The sequence below is a fragment of the Oncorhynchus masou genome, chromosome 32 (assembly GCF_036934945.1).
Source record: "Oncorhynchus masou masou isolate Uvic2021 chromosome 32, UVic_Omas_1.1, whole genome shotgun sequence".
NCBI lineage: Eukaryota > Metazoa > Chordata > Actinopteri > Salmoniformes > Salmonidae > Oncorhynchus > Oncorhynchus masou.
In genome coordinates this window covers 17,713,995-17,738,611 of record NC_088243.1, presented here as the reverse complement: position 1 = coordinate 17,738,611, position 24,617 = coordinate 17,713,995, and the positions used below count along the sequence as shown (strand labels likewise).

The 24,617-nt window shown below is 43.3% G+C and overlaps 1 protein-coding gene across 6 annotated transcripts in view; it reads right to left on the bottom strand.

The window, feature by feature from the left end:
* Positions 1-24,617, bottom strand: part of LOC135525654 (bromodomain adjacent to zinc finger domain protein 1A-like) — a 39,466-nt gene that overhangs the window by 6,959 nt on the left and 7,890 nt on the right. For 4 of the 6 annotated variants that reach the window (XM_064953402.1, XM_064953405.1, XM_064953404.1 and 1 more), the window contains exons 4-23: positions 23,331-23,390; positions 23,091-23,240; positions 22,807-22,905; positions 22,592-22,679; positions 19,883-20,017; positions 19,556-19,610; positions 19,211-19,371; positions 18,989-19,084; positions 18,572-18,710; positions 18,250-18,396; positions 17,930-18,025; positions 17,597-17,821; positions 16,782-17,144; positions 16,001-16,564; positions 15,566-15,741; positions 15,007-15,149; positions 12,166-12,335; positions 4,934-5,005; positions 1,455-1,702; positions 1,033-1,178 (exon numbers count right to left, since the gene is read on the bottom strand). In XM_064953402.1, the coding sequence (XP_064809474.1) occupies positions 1,033-1,178; positions 1,455-1,702; positions 4,934-5,005; positions 12,166-12,335; positions 15,007-15,149; positions 15,566-15,741; positions 16,001-16,564; positions 16,782-17,144; positions 17,597-17,821; positions 17,930-18,025; positions 18,250-18,396; positions 18,572-18,710; positions 18,989-19,084; positions 19,211-19,371; positions 19,556-19,610; positions 19,883-20,017; positions 22,592-22,679; positions 22,807-22,905; positions 23,091-23,240; positions 23,331-23,390 (3,333 nt within the window). The remainder of the gene's footprint in view (positions 1-1,032; positions 1,179-1,454; positions 1,703-4,933; positions 5,006-12,165; positions 12,336-15,006; positions 15,150-15,565; positions 15,742-16,000; positions 16,565-16,781; positions 17,145-17,596; positions 17,822-17,929; positions 18,026-18,249; positions 18,397-18,571; positions 18,711-18,988; positions 19,085-19,210; positions 19,372-19,555; positions 19,611-19,882; positions 20,018-22,591; positions 22,680-22,806; positions 22,906-23,090; positions 23,241-23,330; positions 23,391-24,617) is intronic. The other 2 variants (XM_064953406.1, XM_064953407.1) reach the window with 1 other exon arrangement.

Here is a 24,617-nt window from a genome sequence, read left to right as displayed (position 1 = left end):
GGACAACAAAGTCAAGGAATTGGAGTTGCCATCACAAAGTCCTGACCTCAATCCTATAGAAAATATGTGGGCAGAACTGAAAAAGTGTGTGTGAGCAAGGAGGCCTACAAACCTGACTCAGTTACACCAGCTCTGTCAGGAGGAATGGGCCAAAATTCACCCAACTTATTGTGGGGAGCTTGTAGAAGGCTACCCGAAACATTTGACCCAAGTGAAACCATTTAAAGGCAATGCTAACAAATACTAATTGAGTGTATGTAAACTTTGGGAATGTAATGAAAGAAATAAAAGCTGAAATAAATCACTCTACTATTATCCTGACATTTCACATTCTTAAAAAAAAGTGGTGATCCTAACTGCCCTAAGACAGGGAACTTTTATTAGGATTCAATGTCAGGAATGGTGAAAAACTGAGTTTAAATGTATTTGGCTGAGGTGTATGTAAACTTCAGACTTCAACTGTGTATATGGATTTTTAAAGCCAGACAAATTAAACAGTTAGGCTATCGGATTATAGACCTAATTAAATTAGGGTTTCCTCTCCTAAATTTTCTTAGACAATTAAGGCAAGGCCCGTTTCCTCACTTCATTGCTGCCACGCCGTATTGTTCTCAACACCGATACGCTGGTTAACTTCGCTATTATGCGCATAGCAACATATAGGGAAAGGCACCAATTTAACGGCACACTGAAGATTACATTTCAGAATCGTGGACTGCGACCACCAACGCAGGAGAAAGCGCATTTGTTATAGAATAAATATTTTTTCTTTGTGCACCATTGTTCTTATGTAATATCAACATATACAACTACAGTAGCACGTCTTGGAGTGATGGACTGTGCCATCCCCACAGCCTCCACAATGGATTAGTCCACTGAGAAAGGCGCAAATTAGACAGGTGTTTTGTACCACAAAAATATATATAATTTGTGACTACTTGACTAAAAAAAGTCTCGGTCGACCAACAGCCTGGACTAAATGGGGTCTGCCTACTTTCAACCCAATGAAGTACAGTAATGCTCAGAACACACCTCTTCTCCTCTTCCGTCGTCTCCTCCACAGAGTCTTCTTCCTCCAATTCCTCAGAGTTGACAGAGGACCGTTGGCGGGAGGGGAGGCGGTTGGCTCGCTGTTTGGGACGGCACTCCGGGCAGAACCAGTCCCCTTCTGGGACGGCCTGGACACAACAAAGAGCAAAAAAAGAGGTTTAGATTACACCGGTACAGTAGACAGCAGAGTTAAAGGCGACCGGGAACTACACTCTTTCATCAGGTTACTTTTGAAAACAACAGGGTCCTCAAATGAACCTCAAAGGTTTCATACCAATATTATCGATTGAGTTCCAATTATTTTAGGGAGGGGGGGACAGAAGGTGTTTGCCCGCCATTAAAATTGTAGGGGAAACACAGGGTATCCATAGGCCATGTGTGAAGAAAAGCATCATCCATCCTACCTTGAGTTTCGGGCGGACACAGTGGATGTGGTGTCCTCGGTCGCAGCAGTCACACAGCAGCATGTTCTCTGCATCTCCCTTCCTGCGACAGACCTTACAGCGGGTGTTGAGCAGGGACTTGGCCCAAATGACACTGCGCTCCAGGGTGGAGAGGTGGAGGAAGACCTGGGACATGCTGGAACAACCCAGCAGAGACTCCCTCCAACGCTCCTGGACCGTCTTCACCAACCGACCACTGTCACTACCGTCTGGTCAGAGAGAGAAGAGACATACAGTCAGACATTATTACGGTAGTATTCACCACCCCGTCACTACTGTCTGGTCAGAGAGAGAAGAGACATACAGTCAGACATTATTACAGTATTATTCACCACCCCGTCACTACTGTCTGGTCAGAGAGAAGAGACCTACAGTCAGACATTATTACGGTAGTATTCACCACCCCGTCACTACTGTCTGGTCAGAGAGAGAAGAGACATACAGTCAGACATTATTACAGTATTATTCACCACCCCGTCACTACTGTCTGGTCAGAGAGAAGAGACCTACAGTCAGACATTATTACGGTAGTATTCACCACCCCGTCACTACCGTCTGGTCAGAGAGAGAAGAGACATACAGTCAGACATTATTACGGTAGTATTCACCACCCCGTCACTACTGTCTGGTCAGAGAGAGAAGAGACCTACAGTCAGACATTATTACAGTAGTATTCACCACCCCGTCACTACCGTCTGGTCAGAGAGAGAAGAGACCTACAGTCAGACATTATTACAGTAGTATTCACCACCTCCTCTCTCTCTGACTAGACAGTAGTGACAGGTGGTGAATACTACTGTAATAATGTCTGACTGTAGGTCTCTCTCTCTCTGACGGGACGGGTGACGGGGTGAATACTACTGTAATAATGTCTGACTGTAGGTCTCTTCTCTCTCTGACAGACGGAGTGACGGGGTGGTGAATACTACTGTAATAATGTCTGACTGTAGGTCTCTTCTCTCTCTGACCAGACGGTAGTGACGGGGTGGTGAATACTACTGTAATAATGTCTGACTGTATGTCTCTTCTCTCTCTGACCAGACAGTAGTGACAAGAGACCTACAGTCAGACATTATTACAGTAGTATTCACCACCCCGTCACTACATTTACATTTACATTTAAGTCATTTAGCAGACGCTCTTATCCAGAGCGACTTCAGAGAGACAAGAGACCTACAGTCAGACATTATTGCAGTAGTATTCACCACCCCGTCACTACTGTCTCGTCAGAGAGAGAAGAGACATACAGTCAGACATTATTACAGTAGTATTCACCACCCCGTCACTACCGTCTGGTCAGAGAGAGAAGAGACCTACAGTCAGACATTATTACAGTAGTATTCACCACCCCGTCACTACCGTCTGGTCAGAGAGAGAAGAGACCTACAGTCAGACATTATTACAGTAGTATTCACCACCCCGTCACTACCGTCTGGTCAGAGAGAGAAGAGACCTACAGTCAGACATTATTACAGTAGTATTCACCACCCCGTCACTACCGTCTGGTCAGAGAGAGAAGAGACCTACAGTCAGACATTATTACAGTAGTATTCACCACCCCGTCACTACCGTCTGGTCAGAGAGAGAAGAGACCTACAGTCAGACATTATTACAGTAGTATTCACCACCCTGTCACTACCGTCTGGTCAGAGAGAGAAGAGACCTACAGTCAGACATTATTACAGTAGTATTCACCACCCCGTCACTACCGTCTGGTCAGAGAGAGAAGAGACCTACAGTCAGACATTATTACAGTAGTATTCACCACCCCGTCACTACCGTCTGGTCAGAGAGAGAAGAGACCTACAGTCAGACATTATTACAGTATTATTCACCACCCCGTCACTACTGTCTGGTCAGAGAGAAGAGACCTACAGTCAGACATTATTACGGTAGTATTCACCACCCAAGGATGGGCATTTAAGACGTCGCAACTTTTTTCAGATATCCGGATAGTCGAAATACATGCGTTTAAAAGAAACAACTTTTCCTACTGCAATGGGGTCTTGCTCGTGCGGCGGTGCACTTGTTTCAGCACAGATGGTGGAGAGGGGAGCGAGAGGAGCAGAGGCCAGTGTGTCTGACACAGAAAGAGAGAGAAAGTAGCCAAACCTATTTGCGCAAGTTAGACAACCTTGTTGCTGTGATAGGTTAAAGAAGCTAGCTAACTACACTAGCCAGTTAAGTTAGTTAATTAGCCTTGCTAGCTGGCTAAGGCAATTTTGCTGCACTCCTCACATCCATCATATTAAAAAACAGCCTAACCCGTTGGTTGATCATTGCAGCCTACTTCTTCTCATTTAGCCAACTTAATTCCGTAATTTGTATTCCTTTTTGCATCGATTAGAAATCTCCCACTTCACTTGCTACACAAGGAGCCTCTGACAGTAGTGCTGCTTCGATCGCCCGACAAGCTACACGCACGAAAAGTGTGTTGTCTACCAGTACATCTTTCTTTATTGGGGCGTACTCAAAAAAACCTGTCAACTCGTTATATTGAAATGTTTAATGTCATGATCTATCCTTATATGTAGCACTGTCACGCCAATAATTAAATTTTCTTAAAAATAGGCCTCTTAAAAAAACAAATGAACAAAAACAACAACATTTTTAATAAGTATACTCTCGCAAGTAATCACACTAACGTCCATTTGGATATTCAAATATCCGTGCCTATCCCTAGACCCGACCACCGTCCCTACCGTCTGAGGTTCAGAGAGAGAAGAGACAGACAGTCTGGAAGGACCAGAAAATCCAGCCACCCAAGTCATAGACTGTCCTCTCTGCTTCCGCATGGCTAGCGGTTCATCAAGTCTGACACCAAGAGAGTCCTGAACAGCTTCTATCCCCAAGCCATAAGACTGCTAAATAACCACACTGACTGAGTTGACCCACCCATGTATTTTATTGTTACACACGACTCACACACGCCACTTCTACTGTTTATCATATATTCTGATGCCTAGTCACCTTACCCCTATACATATCTAATCGCCAACACTCCAGTATCCCTGCATATAGCGTCTTACCTTCCCATGGGTTTTTGTTCTACCTTGTTATTTTTAGTGCTACATTGATTACTACATTATTGGGTTTAGAGTTTGCAAGAAAGGCATTTCACTTTTCTTGTGCATGTGACATAAAAAAAACTTGAAACATGTCACAGAATGCAACACTCCTCTCCATCATCTACAATATAAGCTAACAGTCTTCACCACCCCACCACTGTCACAGCACACAGAGGGGAGACAAACTGTCAGATCAACAGCAATCACTCACCAATTACCTTAAAATATATAATTCATTGTATATATTGTCATCTAATTTCAGGTTACCTTTATTGGGGTACAACCAGTCTTTTGAGTGAGACTATCAAGTTGATTATGCTAGAGGAAAGGGTACAAGATTTCATTTAGCCTTTTTATTCCTATCAACCTTACCTTCACTGTGTTGATCCTCATCTTTCTTCTCCTTCTTCTTTGCCTTCTGGTCCTTTTTAGAGTCTTCATCGCCTGTTGGGAGGGGGAATAAGGTGAGGCACTGTTTTGCCATGAAAGTCAAAATATATCAATTTGAACTTCAAACATAATCAAAAGCCCTAAACCCTAAAAGATCATACGAGTGGACTGTTCGAATGACCAGTTTAGAGTGTGAAAAATACAGGTCACAGCAGACATTAAAACACAGGTAGCACTCATTCCCTGTCTGGTTGGCAGATAAGGTCTGTTGAAAGTAGTGCTGAGAGATTAACAAAAACTGTCTTTTTCAGTTTTTAAAACAACTGACAGACATCAATTCATTTATTTGAATTCAATTTTTTTTCTGTGAGCTCAATGAGCGCATTCTCTAAAGATGAATCAGATCCAGAAGGGAGTTGTAGTTTCCAACAGGCCAATATTCTTTATTTTATGAGCTAAACTACCTACAATGACCATAAGTCATTGTGCATCTACTTGTCCGGTCTGTGTTTCTTTTATGCCTGGTATGGAAGAGGAAGAAGAATTTGTGATCGTGAGGGGATAGAGAGAGCAGCTGTTGCTTCGTGAGATATCTCTCCATGAAAAGACGTGATCTAAGTGACTGATAGTTGGCATTCAGTCATAAAAGTATGCCTTATTTACTTTGAAGTACTACAACATAGTGATTCTGTCAGACAGCATAGGAAGCAGCTCTATAGAGATGACTAGTAATTAAATAAATTACTTTGAACGCTGAGGCTGTACCCACTTTAAGTTAGTTATAACAGTGGTCAAGTTGGCTACTGTGGCTATTTGATCATAATGTAGGCCTACCAGGGTGGCCTACCATCAAAAACAATGGAGAAAATGCCTTCCATAACATTTTAACATGGAAATAGCTGTTCTATCATTCAGCCTACAGTAGCAGCCAATGTGAAGTGCTCAATGTAGGTCTACATTCCATGAGACTTTTGAAAAAAAAACACGCAGGGCTTGACATAAACCTGTTTATTCACTTGTCCTTCAGACAAGGATGTGACAAGGTGTGGTTGTTTTGTTTGACGCAAGAAACCACTTTACAAAATTAAAAACGCACTATTATTCCCATACCATTATTACAAAGAAGCAGACAAATTATGCTAACCTCTGCCGACTTAGCATATTCAAGCCGGTCTCAAAATACAACACCGTCCCTTTAAGAATATAAAAAAAAGAAAATAACTTTACCTGACTGACTTTTCAAAGATGTCTAGAAACGTACACATTTTGTGCTCTTGAAGGAAGCAATCACTCCCCTATTCCTGACAACAAATGATCTAGAACTTGGCTAATAACGCACTAACTAGCAAAGGATATGAACACAATGGGCACACGTGGCTACATGCAGCCTCCGCTTTGATCTCAAAACAAGCCCATCTACTCATGACCGCTCATACTGTAAACAGTCCAGTTCAAAGTAAATGGCACAGATCCATATGGCAATGGTCTATTTGCATATAGGCCTACTGCAGGTCTGATAGTTTATGCAACACTAGTCTATAAAGTACAGGCTGAGTCATGTGTGTCATTGCAATAGAATCCTACTCTGATGCGTTCTACCTACAACAAAATCTCTTGCATATTTTGTTTTATTCGATATGTTGCATTGAAAGTGGCTAATATTGCGTTGATTCAATCACAATTGCCACAGTAAATGGAAACGTTGATAAGGTTAACAGGGAAAACTTCAGAAAAGGTTGGCGACCACTTTTCTGAATCAAGATAACCTTCTCAGTCAAAATGCAAGCCGAGATCTATGACTTAAAAAACGTAAGCCATGCAACATTAGCCAATTAAAAACAGTACTGTGGCAATGAGGTTTGTGCAGTAAGCTGTAAGCCCAAAACATTACCACATATTGACTTTGCTTGAAATTGCCCTGCCAATGAATGCATTGTTGTTCAGGCCATTGAAAAAAATAGATTTTCTAAAATTTGAGGTATGCTATATGATCACACCGGTAATATATCCATTGTTATATTACTTCTGAAGTACAGCTGAGTGAGCATACATTTTAAATAATGAGCTTTTTATTTTACTGGGTGGATGGTGCCTGGACATGGTCAGCTTTAGTGGATGGAGAGCGCAGCAGAGAGGGTCTGCTTCTCAACATCACTCCACTATCCCTTTCCTCCACTGACCAAAAAAACAGACACCATCTTCCAGCTGATGGTGAAACTCGAGTCTCACCGCATTATTTCTGCCTCATGCACAAATTCATGTTGTTACTCCTACGAACAGACAAAGTGAAATATTGACGTTAAAAAAATACCCAAGACTATAGATACACTCCGCCAACCCCTACGTGTCTGAATCCTGGCTAAGGAAAGCCACCAAAAATTCTGACATTTCCATCCCAAACTACAACATTTTCCAACATGATAGAACTGCCAGGGGGAAGAGTTGCAATCTACTGCAGAGATAATATGACAGAACTCTGTAGGCTATCCAGGTCTGTGCCCAAACAATTTTAGCTTCTACTTTTACAAATCCAGCTTTCCAGAAACAAGTCTCTCACCATTGTCACTTGTTATAGATCCCCCTCAGCCCTCAGCTGTGCCCTGGACACCATATGTGAATAGATTGAAGATGTTTGGTGACCTAAACTGGGATATGCTTAACACCCCGGCCGTCCTACAATCTAAATTAGATGCCCTCAATCTCACACAAATTATCAAGGAACCTACCATGTACAACCCTAAATCCGTAAACACGGGCACCCTAATAGATATAATCCTGACCAACTTGCCCTCTAAATACATCTCTACTGTCTTCAACAAGGACTTCAGCGATCACTGCCACATTGCCTGAGTCCATAATGGGGCAGCGGTCAAACGACCATCACTGTCATACGCTCCCTAAAACACTTCAGCGAGCACGCCTTTCTAATCGACCTGGCCCAGGTATCCTGGAAGGATATTTACCTCATCCCATTAGTAGAGGATGCCTGGTTGCTCTTTAAAAGTACTTTCCTCACCATTGTAAATAAGCATGCCCCATTCAAAAAAAGTATATAAAACAAAGAACAGATATTGCCCTTGGTTCACCCCAGACCTGTCTGCCCTTGACCAGCACAAAAAATATCCTGTGGCGTTCTGCATTAGCATCGAATAGCCCCCACGATATGCAACTTTTCAGGGAAAGTTAGGAACCAATATACACAGTCACTTAGGAAAGCTTAGGCTGGCTTTTTCAAACAGAAATTTGCATCCTGTAGCACTAATTCCAAAAAGTTCTGGGACACAGTCCATGGAGAATAAGAGCACCTCCTCCCAGCTGCCCACTGCACTAGGAGAGGCTAGGAAACACCGTCAACACCGATAAATCTACAATAATCGAGAACTTCAATTATCATTTCTCTACGGCTGGCCATGCTTTCCACCTGGCTACCCCTACCAACAGCTCTGTACCCCCCCCCCCGCTTCTCCTTCACCCAAATCCAGAGAGGATGTTCTGAAAGAGCGGCAAAATCTGAATCCCTACAAATCAGCTGGGATAGAATCATCTGGACCCTCTAAAATTATCTGCCGAAATTGTTGCAACCCCTACTACTAGCCTGTTTAACCTCTCGTATCGTCTAAGATCTGACACGCTCATCCCCCTCTTCAAAGGGGAGACACTCTAGACCAAAACTGTTATAGACCTATATCCACCCTGCCCTGACTTTCTAAAATCTTCGAAAGCCAAGTTAACAAAATCACCGACCATTTTGAATTCCCCCCGTACCTTCTCCACTATGCAATTTGATTTCCGAGCTGGTCATGGGTGCACCTCAGCCACGCTCAAGGTCCTAAACGATATCATAACCGCCATTGATAAGAGACAATACTGTGCAGCTGTATTCATCGACCTGCAAATACCTAGGTGTCTGGTTAGACTGTAAACTCTCCTTCCAGACTCACATTAAGCATCTCCAATCCAAAATTAAATCTAGAATCAGCTTCTTATATCGCAACAAAGCATCCCTCACTCATGCTGCCAAACATACTAAAACTGACCATCCTACCGATCCTTGACTTCGGCGATGTCAACTATAAAATAGCCTCCAACACTCTACTCAACAAACTGGATGCAGTCTATCACAGTGCCATCCGTTTTGTCACCAAAGCCCCATATACTACCCACCACTGCGACCTGTATGCTCTAGTTGGTTGGCCCTCGCTACATATTAGTCGCCAAACCCACTGGCTCCAGGTCATCTATAGGTCTTTGCTAGGTATAGCCCGCCTTATCTCAGCTCACCGGTCACCATAGCAACACCCACCCGTAGCACACACTCCAGCAGGTATATTTCACTGGTCATCCCCAAAGCCAACACTAATTTGGCCGCCTTTCCTTCCTGTTATCTACTGCCAGTGACTGGAACGAATTGCAAAAGTCTCTGAAGCTGGAGACCTATAGCTCCCTCTCTAACTTTAAGAATCAGCTGTCAGAGCAGCTTTCCGATCACTGAACCTGTACCCAGCCCATCTGTAAATAGCACACCCAACTACCTCATCCCCATATTGTTATTTATTTCTGCTCTTTTGCACCCCAGTATCTCTACTTGCACATCATCATCAGCACATCTATCACTCCAGTGTTAATTCTAAATTGTAATTACTTCACCTCTATGACAGATTTATTGCCTTACCTCCCTTATCTTACTACATTTGCACACACTGTACATATATTTTTCTATTGTGGTATTGTCTGTACATTTGTTTATCCTATGTGTAACTCTGTGCTGTTGTCACACTGCTTTGCTTTATCTTGGCCAGGTCACAGTTATAAATGAGAACTTATTCTCAACTGGCCTACCTGGTTAAATAAAAAGGTGAAATATATATATATATATATATTTTTAAACCTTCCTACTCATTCATTACTGCTGCAGTGCTTGTTGTAGCGTTTATAACTTAAACAAGAACTCACTCAAAAACAGCAGCTCTTTGCTCTATTCATTGATAGTCTCTCGTCATGGTTTTAAACATTTTGAAATCTCACAGTATCAACTTAGCTGGAACTTTCTTTTATGCCTGCTACGTTACTGCAGACAAGGTCATCTAAGCCATCTAAGTGGCTAGCGGTAGGCCTCCTTGGGCCTACCGAGAAGGCAGATTTTGTACCTTCTGACACATGAAATGGTTCAAAATGGCAACAGTTGGCCTACCCGGTGCGCAGGGCAGCTGAAGCGGGTGCACCTACCATCAACAGCCCATGATGAATACAAAAAAAAATTTGGAACGCAAAGGCTTTATCATTGGGGTTTTTCCAGAAATGTTTGGTGATGGACTAAGAATGCCTTGGAGATCACAGAGTTGGTGACCACTGCTCTAGAAAGTTGAGTAAAGAAGTTAAATCTCATGCTTCTCTCGGTGGGCTGATATTTCTGCACAGCAGTCCCCCGGGGAGCTGCAGTTTAGCGGGAACATCGTCTGTAACTAGAAGCTTGGCCTAAAAAGCATTTCAAGAGATTCTCAATTACAATTTTTTAAATCCAGGAAAAGTCTCAAAATTACTACAATTAGCATTATCTAAGTGTGCACACTGTCATGACGTTGCCCTCTGAGTACAGCGAGCACCATCCCCTACTCTCTGCTTCTACAACCAGACTGCTGTGGGCAGAGTGAGGTCGTAAATCCCTAAGGAAGACCCTGCCTGATGGACACACAGTATTAGAGAGAGGGTAAACTCTCACAGAGGACAAAGGAAATCCTTCAACCGCACAGAATTTGAGGTACGAACACATTTCATGTTCCAGAGAAAGTGTAAAAGATGGGTGAAGAATCCAGCTACGAACTGGTCCGTTTGTCACAACTTGGGAAGCTCATGAGAGACGGTGTGGCCACATTAGCCTAACTAGACCATATGGATATAAAGGCTTGTGGCCACATAACGCTGTTTATATAATAGCCTCAGATATGAGGTTTATATCTAATTGTTGTTTAAGATGACTGAGTGAGGATGATACTGTTTGTACAATGGTGTAATATGATTGTGGACGGTTTAATGAATAAAAATACAATTCCCTTTTGATTTGAACTAAATCAGAGGACCGCCCCTAAGTCCAGTTAGGGTCAGACATCCTGGGACAGCCCTCTTCTGCCATTCTGAATAAAACACAACTTTGAGAAATTATCACCAGACCATGTTTTTCTCCATTAGGGGAGGACTAAAGTTGAGACCAAGCTTACCTCAATTACGAGGGCTAAAGGTGTAGACCATTGCTGAATCTTTTTAACCATACCACGTGGTTAAACTCTGAGACTATCGATACCGACAGAATGAGAACAAGTCTTTGATACTAATTACTAGCCTGCAGCTAGGAATTTGGCGTCATTGAATGCGAAGAACGACAACCGGCTAAACATCCATTCTATAATGAATGTCACTTTGAACTATCCCCTCTAACCAAGACAGAGAGAGAGAGGGAGACAGACAATTCTACAAAATAAATACTTTTCACCAGCGATCAAGAAAACACACTGAGCGTAAATATATATATTGATTGCAATTGTTCCCGAAAGAGTGAGCGTTCATGTGTAAGGGATTAGCATTTTAATTGTTATAATTTACTCTGTAGGGACTTTAGTCGACCCCCCCCCAATGCCCCTTTGTCTAACAAGCTGTCATGCCGGTTCAGCCCACTAGGGCACATTCTATCATTTCATGTAACCATATTTACTGTTTGTTTATGCATTTCTGGGAATTACTTAGTTAGTAATAAATAAATGATTTAAGACAATTGATGTATGGATGACTCATAGTGAAGACTGGATTTGTGCAGATAACCAACAATTTACAACATTTGGAATGAGACTAACGTGAGGTAAAATAAATAAATCATTAATCAGAAGACTATTGATCAGATATGAAAATATATGAAAGGTTATATTGGGAAATTATAACTTTGTAATCTGAATACTTTCCTTGGTGCCCCAACTTCCTAGTTAATTACAGTTACATGATTATTCAGTTTAAATCGAGTAACTAATTACAGAGAATCTTTGATAAAAACAAAGTCTTCAGTTTAATGATAGTAAAGACACGACAACACTGTGCATCCCAAATGGCACCCTATTCCCTATGAGCCCAGGTCAAAAGTAGTGCACTATAAAAGATATTAGGGTGCCAATTGGGACAATTCTTTGCAGGAAGGCGTTATGACGTGAGGGGGAGTTTTGCTGGCCTACCCAGTGGAGCCTTGAGGAACTTTCTCTCAATTCCCTGTTGGATGTGAGCCAGGGCCTGAGCCAGGTAGTGGACAGTGTTGTTGACCATCTGAGGGGTGTTGGGGCTGGTGGATGTTGTGCTCATACTCTCCCCCTTCAGTTCCTGTAGCCTGAACAATGACACCTGTAACCTGAACAACATGGACAAGACCAAGAGAGATTGTGTTAAACTTTGACTCCTGGGGAAGCACAGTCTAAGATACTGTGGGGATGAACAAAAAAAATTAGACAGGAAGGTATGTGGGATGTATGACCTATTGTACCAGATGTTGCTTGTTCTTGGGGTCATGAGTTTCCCCATTACAAACATTGACAAAAAGAGTTCCACACCACATTTTTACAAGTCTGTTACCTATAGTTAGCTAACACACTTTTGTACATTGCACTGTAACTTACAATTTACCTTATTTTAGCGCCCCAAAAAACATAATACTTCCAGGTCAACTGTAATATGAATACTATTATAAAGCACAACTTCTCCCCTTTCCACAAAATCAATGACGAGACCTTCATGCTGCACATCTTGGCATGATTTGAAGGCAATGAGCTCCGTTGGGTCTTTTTTTAAATGTCGGGTGGGGAAACTGCTTTTATCACTGTCCAATTTATCACCTCTAAAATGTCAATAAAACACTATAAAAGAGTTTGTGTCATTAAATACCTATTTGAAGTGTCATTAAATACCTATTTGAAGGCTTGTGTCGAATTTGAGTCAGGTTTAGGGCGGCGCTAAAGTGATCTTCAGAAGTAAACAGCGGCTGTCACGGCTTTTGAGTGTCATGATGGCTTGCAGTGATGACGCAAAAACATAATACATTCAGTTAATTGACTAGGTATCTGTCCTTACCCTGTCCCTTTCCTGTTTTTAAATCCGCGAGAGAATAGCTTCACCTGGTGGAGAGAGGCTGTATAACATCACAATTTAACGTACAGCGTCAGAGAGGTCCGTTTTCTCCTTACTTTTCTCCAATACTATCGAGCCATTACCATGTCAATAAATGCTTGAATAGGAACCTACAACACACCCCAGATTTTGATGACAACACAGTCGCTACAGTCCCATTAGTTTTCATTGTAGCCTCGTTTGAAAGCCGCGGTTACGCAAATTTGTATGGACTGGGGTTAGTCAACAGAATGCCTTTTCTCAACTAACTCACACCGTAACCATATAGAGCTAACCTCTTGGTCTCAGCCTTCAGCTCCTGTAACCTGACCAGTGAAACCTGTAACTTGACCGGTGAAACCTGTAACATGCTTTTTACTGATCCTGTGCAGTCTCAGCTCAGGGAGTCAATAAAGAAACACTGAGAATAATTTCTAAAAACTTAGTGTCTGGTGGCTATGCCTTTTCTCAGACGTAACCATAACTGATCTCAATGTAACAATATTAGGGATGTGACAAATGGACCACTTTTCTGAACGTTTAAACTGCCATTTCATGGGTTTTTGATAAAAAAATATATGTATAATCATACAATTTTATGTCAATATTGACTTGATTGATTGACGGTAGGTCGGGGCAGGAGGTGCTGTATAAACAAACTCACTTCCTTGATAACTTCCTCACACAACAGCTCTGCGAAGCCCAAGTAGTATGAATGCCCTGACTTCTCCAGAGGCCGTATCGCAGTAAATGCTGTACGGCCACTGCAGAGATTGGATTGACCATGCAGAGCCTTTAATGGTCCAATTACATTCGTATGACCACTAGGGCCGGGCAATGAAGTTCTCTCCTGCGAACCTTTAAAAACATAGAACGCAGCTACAGTAACATGTTGGTAATGTATAACCTTCCAGACACTTAAAAGTGCTGCATCAGAAGCGTCGGTACCTTTGCAGACAGTAAAATTCTGTGCCGGCATATAAATGTTATATTGTTTCCCTGACAACAACAAACGTCGCTGATTGATGTCCTGCTGTGTTGTTTTCTCATGGTAGTGTAGCTAGATGTGCTTTCAGTCTACTAAATGTCTTGGTAATTCGATGATTAAAAAAGTAAAGTACTTTAAGGAAAGAACGGTCCGCACGCAAGGCAGCAGGCATGCTAGGATTGACAGTTCTGGTTGCCTAGTGATGGAAGCGAGTCCCGCTTTAGAAGCAGTGTTACTTTACAGACAAGTAAAATAGCGTTCATTAAAGAGAAGGTTTCGTGTCGACGTTTAGAAGCCGTAGTGTAGCCTAAAAGACATGCCGTAGCACTTTCAAAGGGCCACATACCATTCTATGTGAAAAGGGTAGGCCTAATCGATACAGGCTATACCGGTAGCCTACGGTCATTTCATATAATGAAGCAAACACACCCCCACCCACTCAACAACGAAGGTTAGCCAACCTCGTGCTCAAAAGACTGGCCTGAAGATACTGTACCTCCATCTCGGTCCCATGAATAGCCTAAGCTAGGATATTCTACATGCAGCACACCAAATACTCAACACTCACCAGTAGCAAAGAGAAAGAGCAGGCAGGGCAGTGTGAGAGGCGGGGCAGGCATGAGCATGTGTCTTGGTAATCTACATCTCGCAATTGTTTTGCAAATTCACCTTGTTACCTAAAGTTCCTCTTCCTCTGGTTTTATTTAAATTACACAACTTTCCCCAAGCCTTTATAACCAAATGGTCTAGTTAGGCTATAACACAGAAAATAATGCTGTGACAACGGCACTGATTTTAATTGTGGGGGGAGGGTTCAGTTCCCAACATTGTTTTAACGTTTACACCCCTAAACCATATTGATTATAGCTAGCTAATGTCGGTGCACAAGATGACAGACTGGACGTTGATGTGGTGAGTGTACAGTACTTACCTGTCTTTTTTCAAGTAATGTATTTCCATGTTCTCCACGTCACAGTTTTCTCTTTTAGTGACACCATTCTCCTTCAGCTCAGGGGTCAGTAGTTCATAGTGGCCTTCCTCCAGTGCTTTCCTCCATACACTCCTCTCCATCACCTACCATACAAGATATCAGACAATAAGCACCCATGTTTTTACTCACTGAAATGTACATTTGTATTTAAAGTTTGGGATTTTTTTTTTTTTTTTGCATTCAGAAGCAATTCATGACTCAACATATAGCACTTCTGCATACCAGCTCATTCCTCATCTTACCCAAGTGTAATTACCTAATCATTACTATAAGAATGAACTGATTTGCACTAATGGAAGTCCCTCTGGATAAGATGGTATGCTAAATGACTAAAATGTAAAGCGGTTGCATCTCAACTTGTTTTACTATGTGAAATAAAACAAATTATTAATCAGAAAGAGCTATTGCCCAACCAAAGCCTCGACTTGCCCCTGTGAACCCTGGCAGATGTAGTCTAACCTCGACTTGCCCCTGTGAACCCTGGCAGATGTAGTCTAACCTTGACTTGTCCCAGTGTACCCTGGTAGATGCGGTCCTCTATATCTAGCAGCAGGTCTCTCAGCCTGTTGCCCATGAAGTCCTCAGCAGGAGCCGCTGTGCCCTCTGGGAAAAGAGCAGAAGCAGCCTTGGACTTGGCTGAGACAGCTTTGTTAACACCAGCCTCTGGTTTAATATCTGGAGAGAAAAAAAAGACAGGCAAAACAGTGAGTATCCCAAACGTCCAGTCGTTTGGGATATTCCACTCTCTCATTCAGTCAATCATTCACTCCTGAAGCGATTGTCAGCTGAAGTGCAGTGAGACAAACCAACATTGTCCACTTGATGACAATTGATGTAAAATCATTTAAAAAAAGTGATTCATAAATACATTTGATTGATTTGCCATTTGGATCCGGTTGCTCTAGTCTAGCCAAAGGCCTCTCCTAGTCAGTACCTGTCTGGTGGTAGCGGTCAGCGGTTGCTGTACAGAGGAGCTGTGCAATACGTTCCTTCTCCTGCACCAGGACCTCCTTCAGGGTGCTCTCCCTGTGACCCCGTGGATTCAGGGCCTCGATCAGTGCCTCCACCTCCTGGGGACTGCTGTAGAAGGCCCAGTGGTTAGGACGATTCACTGGGGGAGCAGAGCTGCTCTGGACGGGGGCTGGGATGATGGGTTTGGAGTCAGGGTCTGGGGTAGAGCCGGTCTGGGAGAGGTCCTTTGGTTGTCCGGCCTCGTTCTGAGACACCTCCATCTCATCAGCCTTGGCTGGCTCCTGTTCAGAGGTCGGTTCCTGGGGATCCAGCATGTCCTCAGTCAGGCCGAAATAGTCATCTTCCACGAAGAGGGCAGATGTGGAGGGGAAGAGCCAGTAACGACGGTATAGACGGTCACGCCCCAGGGGGAGGATATAAGTGCAGGCTGCAACCTTCTGGATGCGCTCCTGGAGATCCTTCTCTCTCGGCTGCTGCTCAGCGCTCACCTCTTTAGGCTGCTTCTCCTGGAGATTGCTGCCCATCACTAAGGGGGAAATCAAAGGATTGTGTTAGAATGGCAATATGGTACTAACCAGAGATGAAAATATTTGACAATGCATATAGAACTGGACTACAGAATATAGAACATTTCCATTGCAAAATGTGCATTCTAGTGTTATGCGCAACAATTGATCGAGTCACACTATGTGAACGCTTTCTATGATTGCTAGTAGTATGCCAAGAGGACTGAAGGCTATTACTCTTCCTTGTCCTGTTGATCGTCTGCTCCTCCTCATCTTCAGTCTGATGTTCCTCCTTCAGGCTCTCAGTGCTGGTGTTCATCTCTTCAGTTCTCATGTCGCCGTTTCTTCCTTCCATCAGCTTTTCATGTTTCTCTTTCAGCTCTTTCAATTTCATCTCCTGTTCTTTTAACTTCTCCTCCTTCCTCTTCCGTACTCTGATTGCAGCCTCTTCCCTCTCTCTGCGGTGCTGCTCAGCCTTCAGTTCCCTGAGCTCCTGCTTGGCCTGTCTCTGCTCGTCAGCACTGTCCTCTATGAAGTCCCTGGTAGACACTAGAGTCAGCAGCTTACCACACAACGCATGGAGGATCTTCAGCTTCTCACCTGGGACAGAACACCAGACAAATTACACTCAATTCGATCAACAGTACTTATTCCCAAGCATGGCTCAGAAGTGTGATAATTTTGGAGTGAGAACTGGAATTCTCATAAAAGCTAGATATGTTATAATGATTAAGCGTCGCTCTACCGTTGTTTCCAGGAACCCTAGAGAAAAAAAAAGCTTGCATAGTCGTCAACTCCGTGGCTGTACCATTACTACAGCTTAAATGGTGTGTTTCTAGACCAAACAGTTCACCAGATACGACCCATATTACTGGGAAACTTGTTTTCTTCCTGAGTCTGATTGACAGGCCTGATAACTTTACTAGTAGCCTACATCCGAACACTTGGGGGCACAGAAAGAAAAAGGGATAGCTTCTTCAGTTCTGCTTCTTTTCTTAAGCACTAACGAGGCTGTCTGTGTGTGTGTGTGTGTGTGTGTGTGTCAGTGTCACCTGGCAGCAGGTCGTAGACAGCAGTGCAGGACAGCCTCTTGAGCAACCCAGGGTTGGCCAGCCTTAGCTCAACACAGGGGTCGTCTGTAGAGCCGAATCCTCCACGTTTCTGGTAGCGGAACTTGGCATTGGCAGAGTTGCAGTCGGCCCCCGATGCCAGGATGTGCAGCCTTAGGATCTCTGACAGAGTACAGCTGTCCAGGTCCAACTGCTTCAGACTGCAGCCTACAGAGACATGCACTGAAAAGTCAGGCTCTCAGTACAAAAGAAACAAATATGCGAGTAGTTGTATATGAACATTGACTATATTAAAGCTTGTAGTCCTTCTCTCACCTTGGTAGAGCTGAGGCCAGGCAGCAGCCAGGGAAGCCACAGCACTGATGGCAGACTGGGTGGGGTCCGCATCATCATCCAGAGCCTCACTCAGATCTGACAACAAGGAAGATTCACACCCTGACAAACTTATATATTTTTCAATATGCTAAACTTTGTAATTCGTCAGTCAATCCTACAGCCTGGGTGAAATGTCACCATTGATAACTTTGTATTGCTCACTACCAAAGTATATTTGGTGACCAATCACGATCGGTTAAGTAGACTAAACAGGGTGTTGACAGTAAACAAGCGTTGTCGAGGCCCGTTTCTGTCCCTACCTTTGGCGTCAACCTCAGCCACCTGGTCGCGGGCCACCTCCTCCTGCTCCTCAGCCAGGGCCTGGAAGATGGCCGACAGGAAGAAGAAGAGCAGCTCACAAAGTGGCCCCTCGGGGTCCGACCCCACCAGGGCCTCCTCCAGAACCTCTGGAACACACAGACAAGGCCCAACAGTCAGAAAACTCCTGACAACACACACTAAACCAGACTGTCACTGAACTTTCACACAATTAACTATATTCTAATATCAAACATGGGTGATAAACCTAAAGTTGTAGAACCAGTGATTGTATTTTTACAATGTTTTGCCAGTGTTTCTCACCGAGTGTGAGGCCTTCTGGGAACTCGTCCTTGAGGTCAAAGAGCTCTCCGAAGGCTTTGAGGAACTCCAGCACCATGAGAGCATCTCCGAACAGCTCTGCAGGCAGACGGGTCTCCACCGGCACAGGGGCTGGGAGATCCTGGACATGGTTCCATAGAGGAGAGTCAGAGGCCTAAACATGCTAACTTTACTTACCAACTTAGAGATCCCATTTAGGACAATGTTTCACGACCTTTGTGTCTTAAAACACAAAAGGCTAACATGGACGCAGATGAGTTTCTGCTGTATAGCCAACTCATATCGAACACAGAAGTTGCCTATACAGCACCAACTTTCTTGTATCAATGAGAAAAAGTAAGCGTTTCAATTACGGAGGATAAGGCCAAACAAAAACTAGCTAAGGTTGGGGCTGCTTACCTTCAGGTCGTCACACTCCATGTCTTCTCTGGGTTTGCTCCAGATCTTTAGTCTCTCTGCATATTTCTTCTTCTCCTCCTTCAGCTTCTCTCTCTCCTGCAATATAGTATTACGATCCATACAGTGTAATCTATATTAAGTGATCTGAGACGTTGTATGGTGTACAAATGTAAATTAAAAACCCAGTGACAGCGATCAAAAATAACGTTAATCGTAACGTACTTTTTCCTTTTCCACTTTCATGCGTTCTTTCTCGTCTTTCCTCCTCTGCTTCTCCTCTTCAAACATCTTTTTCATCTCTTCCCTCTTCTTTTCTTTGTCCTCCTTCTCTTTCTTTTTGGCCCCCAGGTCATCTTCCCTCTCCCGATTGGCCTTTTCATGTTCTGAACATGACAGATTTATTAAAACATTGTCACCATTCTTGATATATAGATGAAATGTGGCAACCCAACCATACATCTTTTGGCACAGACTCATTAGCACTGCTAATACTGCACTACTTTTTGCACTTACATGATAACATGCTAAGAATTATCTACTAATATCCAACTAATCTACTGGACTCACCCGTAGCTATCATCTCCTCTTTCTGCTGCATCAGACAAAGCTTTTCCTCTGCTGCCTACAGTAAAGAAAATAAATAATCTAAACGCAATCGTCTCTTAAAATGGTTCACATTTCGTCACAAGTCGTACTGAGCAAATTCATGTTGGAAGACAAACAAAAAGTTAGCATTTACAATATAATAAGATTGTTATAACATATTCGCTGAGTAATCATAACAAAGGGTGTACATATGGGATGTGTCCCAAATTGTACCCTATTCCCTATACAGTGTATGACTTGACCAGGACCTGTAGAGCCATTTGGGACAAGTACATTGCCAATCCTCACCTCTCGAGGAGAAGAATCATTCTTGGGCCTGCTCCGCCCCTTAGGAGGAGGACTGAAGACAAACACAGGCGGCTGGTCAGGGAAAAACTGGGAGAAGTGCTGTTCTGCCAACTTGTACTTAGCAACAGTTGATGCCTAAGCATGAAACACAAATAAGAAACTGTTGGCAACAACACGAGCGCAAAATGAGTTCCTTGATTCTAGGGCTGACCCAAATTAGTCGACAGGCTGTTGGTTGACCCAAAATTTTTTTTGTCGTCAAGCAGTAGCGCACACACACTTTGGGAAGTATTCAGACCCCTAGACTTTTTCCACATTACAGCCTTATTCTAAAATTGATTTTTTGTTTTATTCCCCTCAACAAACACACAACAACCCATAAAGACAAAGCAAAAACAGGGTAAGAAATGTTTGCAAATGCATTAAAAATAAACTGAAATATCACATTTACGTAAGTATTCAGACCTTTCCCTCAGTACTTTGTTGAAGCATCTTTGGCAGTGATTACAGCCTTGAGTCTTCTTGGGTAACCGCTACAAGCTTGGCACACCTGTATTTGGAGTTTCTCCCAATCTTCTCTGCAGAGCCTATCAAGCTCTGTCAGGTTGGATGGGAAGCATCGCAGCATAACTATTTTTCAGGTCTCGCCAGATGTTCGATCAGGTTCAAGTCCAGGCTGGCTGGGCCACTTAAGGACATGGAGTCTTCTCCCGAAGCCAGTCCTGCATTGTCTTGGCTGTCTGCTCAGGGTCGTTGTCCCGTTAACCTGCTCAGGGCCTCCGACTGGGCTTCAGCAAGGATCTCTCTGCACTTCGCGCCGTTCATCTTTGCCTCAATCGCTCAGTCCCTGCCACTGAAAAACATCCCCACAGCATGATACTGCCACCACGATCCCCATAGGGATGGTGCCAGGTTTCCTCCAGATGTGATGTTTGGCATTCAGGCCAAAGAGATCAATATTGGTTTCATCAGACCAGAGGACCTTGTTTCTCATGGTCAGCGTAATTTAGGTGCCTTTTGGAAGACTCCAAGCAGGCTGTCATGTGCCTTTTACTGAGGAGTGACTTCCGTCTGGCCACTCTACCACAAAGGCCTGATTGGTGGAGTGCTGCAGAGATGGTTGTCCTTCTGGAAGGTTCTGCCATCTCCACAGATGAACTCTGGAGCTCAGTCAGAGTGACCATCGGGTTCTTGGTCACCTCCCTGACCAAGGCCCTTCTCCCCCGATTGCTCAGTTTGGCCGGGCGGCCAGCTCTACGAAGAATCTTGGTGGTTCCGAACTTCTTCCATTTAAGAATGACGGAGGCATGGGTGTTCTTGGGGACCTTCAATGCTGCAGAAATGTTTTATTACCCTTCCCCAGATCTTTACCTTGACACAATCCTGTCTTGGAGCTCTACGGACAATTCCTTCAACCTCAGCTTGGTTTTTGCTGACATGCACTGTCAACTGTGGGACATTATACAGGCAGGTGTGTGCGCCTTTCCAAATCATGTCCAATTAACTGAATTTACCACAGGTGGACTCCAATCAAGTTGTAGAAACATCAAGGATGATCAATGGAAACAGGATGTACCGGAGCTTAATTTCAAGTCTCATATTAATGGGTCTGTCCCAGCTGTGTCTGTCCCAAGCTGTGTCTGTCCCAAGCTCACTGGTGCAGGAAACTTGATACAATGTTGCAAGTTCACTAGCACCTGCTTCAGGCCTGAGCCAAGTTAATAGTTGATACAATGTTTCCAGTTCATTGCAGACAGGCCATGCGTAGACAAATGTAATTTAATGTTTAATTTGTTAGATTTAAGCAGGCTATTTTTTACATAGTTGGCCATATTTATTCATTTATTTATTTGATTGAACCTTTATTTTTTTTAACCTTTAACTCGGCAAGTCCGTTAAGAACAAATTCTTATTTACAATGACGGCCTCGGAACAGTGGGTTAACGGCTTGTTCAGGAGAAGAACGACAGATTTGTACCTTGTCAGTTCGGGGATTTGAACTTGGACTAGTAACCGGAAGGTTGCTAGTCCAACGCTCTAACCACTAGGCAAGTCCGTTAAGAACAAATTCTTATTTACAATGACGGCCTGCCAAGATGCAAAAGATGTCCTGCGGGGACGGGGATTAAATGGATGTTAAACCTAAAAAGTATAATTTTCTTTATTAATCACATGACAATGATTGAGATATGAAGACTTATTATAAATGAAACTGTTCCACAAAAATGTTGATATGAAAAACATAACTGGCATGCAGATTGGTAGAATTGGTAAGAAATTGGCATTCCACATGAGAAAGGTTGCCGACTCCTCGTATAGCCTATTGTAAGCAACTTCAGGAGAGTAAAAGCCAGCAGGAGTTTGAAGAGAATGGTTGGGTCTGGTTGAGTTATCTAGATCTGTGGCACTTTCGAGTCATTTGCGTGTTGTTTCATCGAACAGTAAGCTTAAAGCATCAGATAAGCTCAATGCATACAGTGGATTTTATTTAACAAAACGCATAGGGTCTGTCTATATGGAAAAATACACATTTAACATTTACAAATCGATTGGTCGAAAGAAAAGACACATTTTGGTTGACCAAGGTTCTGTAGTCGGGGACGGCCCTACTTGATTCAAATGGCCACAAGATCCTTAAGAGTTTTTGCTTAAAAAGGAACACACACCAACGGGCATATTTCATAATATTTTCAAGTTCAATCTTAATACCTTGATCATAACGACTCCGTTCTGTGGTTCACAGTGCTGTTTGAGCAGCAGCTTTAGTCTGTCTCGTGAAAACGTGTTCTTCTTACGGCTAAAATAAGCGAGCAAGAGACAGGAATAACGGTTAGTGGTTCCATTTAAAAAGTCAGAGGGGATTAACTGTTGAATAAGAACAATACAAGCTACCAGAACATTGTTAGTCAGTAGGTTAGTCTCACCTCATCTGACCAGCCTTGGTGAATATGGGAACACTGCCTTCCTTGATGGGCCGTACTTTGTACTTGAACACAGACGGGTTGACAGATTTCTTTGTCTTGCTTTAAACATGACAGGGGGGGGCAAAAAGGTATTAGTCCATGCTAACAAATAAACTAAACAGGGGCAAAGACTTGGTGTGCATGTGCAATGGCACACTAGTCCCTATAAAGTGCACTACTTTTGACCATATGGATTAGGATGCATATTCAGATGCAGCTCTGAATAGCTTGGTTTACAGACTGACCCAGTGGCCTTTGATTTGGGGCTTTTAGGAGTGTCCTCCTCACTGTCACTGATGACGATGAAGTCCCCCTCCATCTGAAGTTTGGCATGCCCATTGACCGGCCCGTTGGAATGGTGGGGAGACTGCACATCCAGGATTTCACATAGCTGCCTGTAGGAAATATTCAAAACACATTTCAATTGATTGAAAAACACAGCTGCATGGTCAATCCGATGCCTGTATTGGCCGTGCAGCACTTACAGCGATACAGCCTCTGCAGAAGTCAGGGCATTTATACTTCTTCCACTTCGTGTAGCAGAGCTGTTGTGAAAGACGTTGTCAAGGAAGTGAGCTTGTTTAAACAGGACCATACCACCCCCACCCAATCATGTCAATGTGGAGGTATACGGAGCCCTCCGCTGACTTCCGGGTGAAATGAACAGTGTGAAGCAGGTGACGAGGGGGTTGTTTTAGAGGACGCATGTCTCGACTGTCGCATCTCCCGAGCCCATTGAGACAACGTCATAACCAGCAATTGGTTAAACAAAATGGGGGCAAAAACACACACAGATAAAGTATGAAGTTTACATACACCAAATATATTAACTCAGTTTCACAATTCCTGACATTTAATCCTTGTAAAAAATCCCTGTCTTAGGTCAGTTAGGATCACCACTTTAAGAATGTGAAATGTCAGAATAAAAGAGAATGATTTATTTCAGCTTTTATTTCTTTCATTACATTCCCAGTGGGTCAGAAGTTTACATACTCAATTAGTATTTGGTAGCACTGCCTTTAAATTGCTTCACTTTGGTCAATTGTTTCAGGTAGCCTTCCACAAGCTCCCCACAATAAGTTGGGTGAATTTTGGCCCATTCCTCCTGACAGAGCTGGTGTAACTGAGTCAGGTTTGCGGTCATGGCTTTGTGATGGCCACTTCAATTCCTTGACTTTTTTGTCCTTAAGCCATTTTGCCACATCTTTGGAAGTACGCTTGGGGTCATTGTCCATTTGGAAGAGCCATTTGCGACCAAGCTCTATCTTCTAGACTGATGTCTTGAGATGATGATTCAATATATCCACGTAAATTTCCTCCCTCAGGATGCCATCTATTTTGTGAAGTGCACCAGTCCCTCACAGCAGCAAAGCACCCCCACAACGTGATGCTGCCATCACCGTGCTTCACGGTTGGGATGGTGTTCTTCGGCTTGCAATCGGGCCATTTGTCCTACAAAAATAACGATGGGCATTATGGCCAGTTTTTTTTGTCTCATCAGACCAGAGGACATTTCTCCAAAAGTACAATATTGTCCCCATGTGCAGTTGTAAACCGTAGTCTGGCTTTTATAAGGTAGTTTTAGAGCAGTGGCTTCTTCCTCGCTAAGCAGCCTTTCAGGTTATGTCGATATAGGACTTGTTTTACTGTGGATATATATACCTTTGTACCCGTTTCCTCCAGCATCTTCACACGATCCTTCCTTTGCTGTTGTTCTGGGATTGATTTGCACTTTCTGCACCAAAGTACATTCATCTCTAGGAGACAGAACA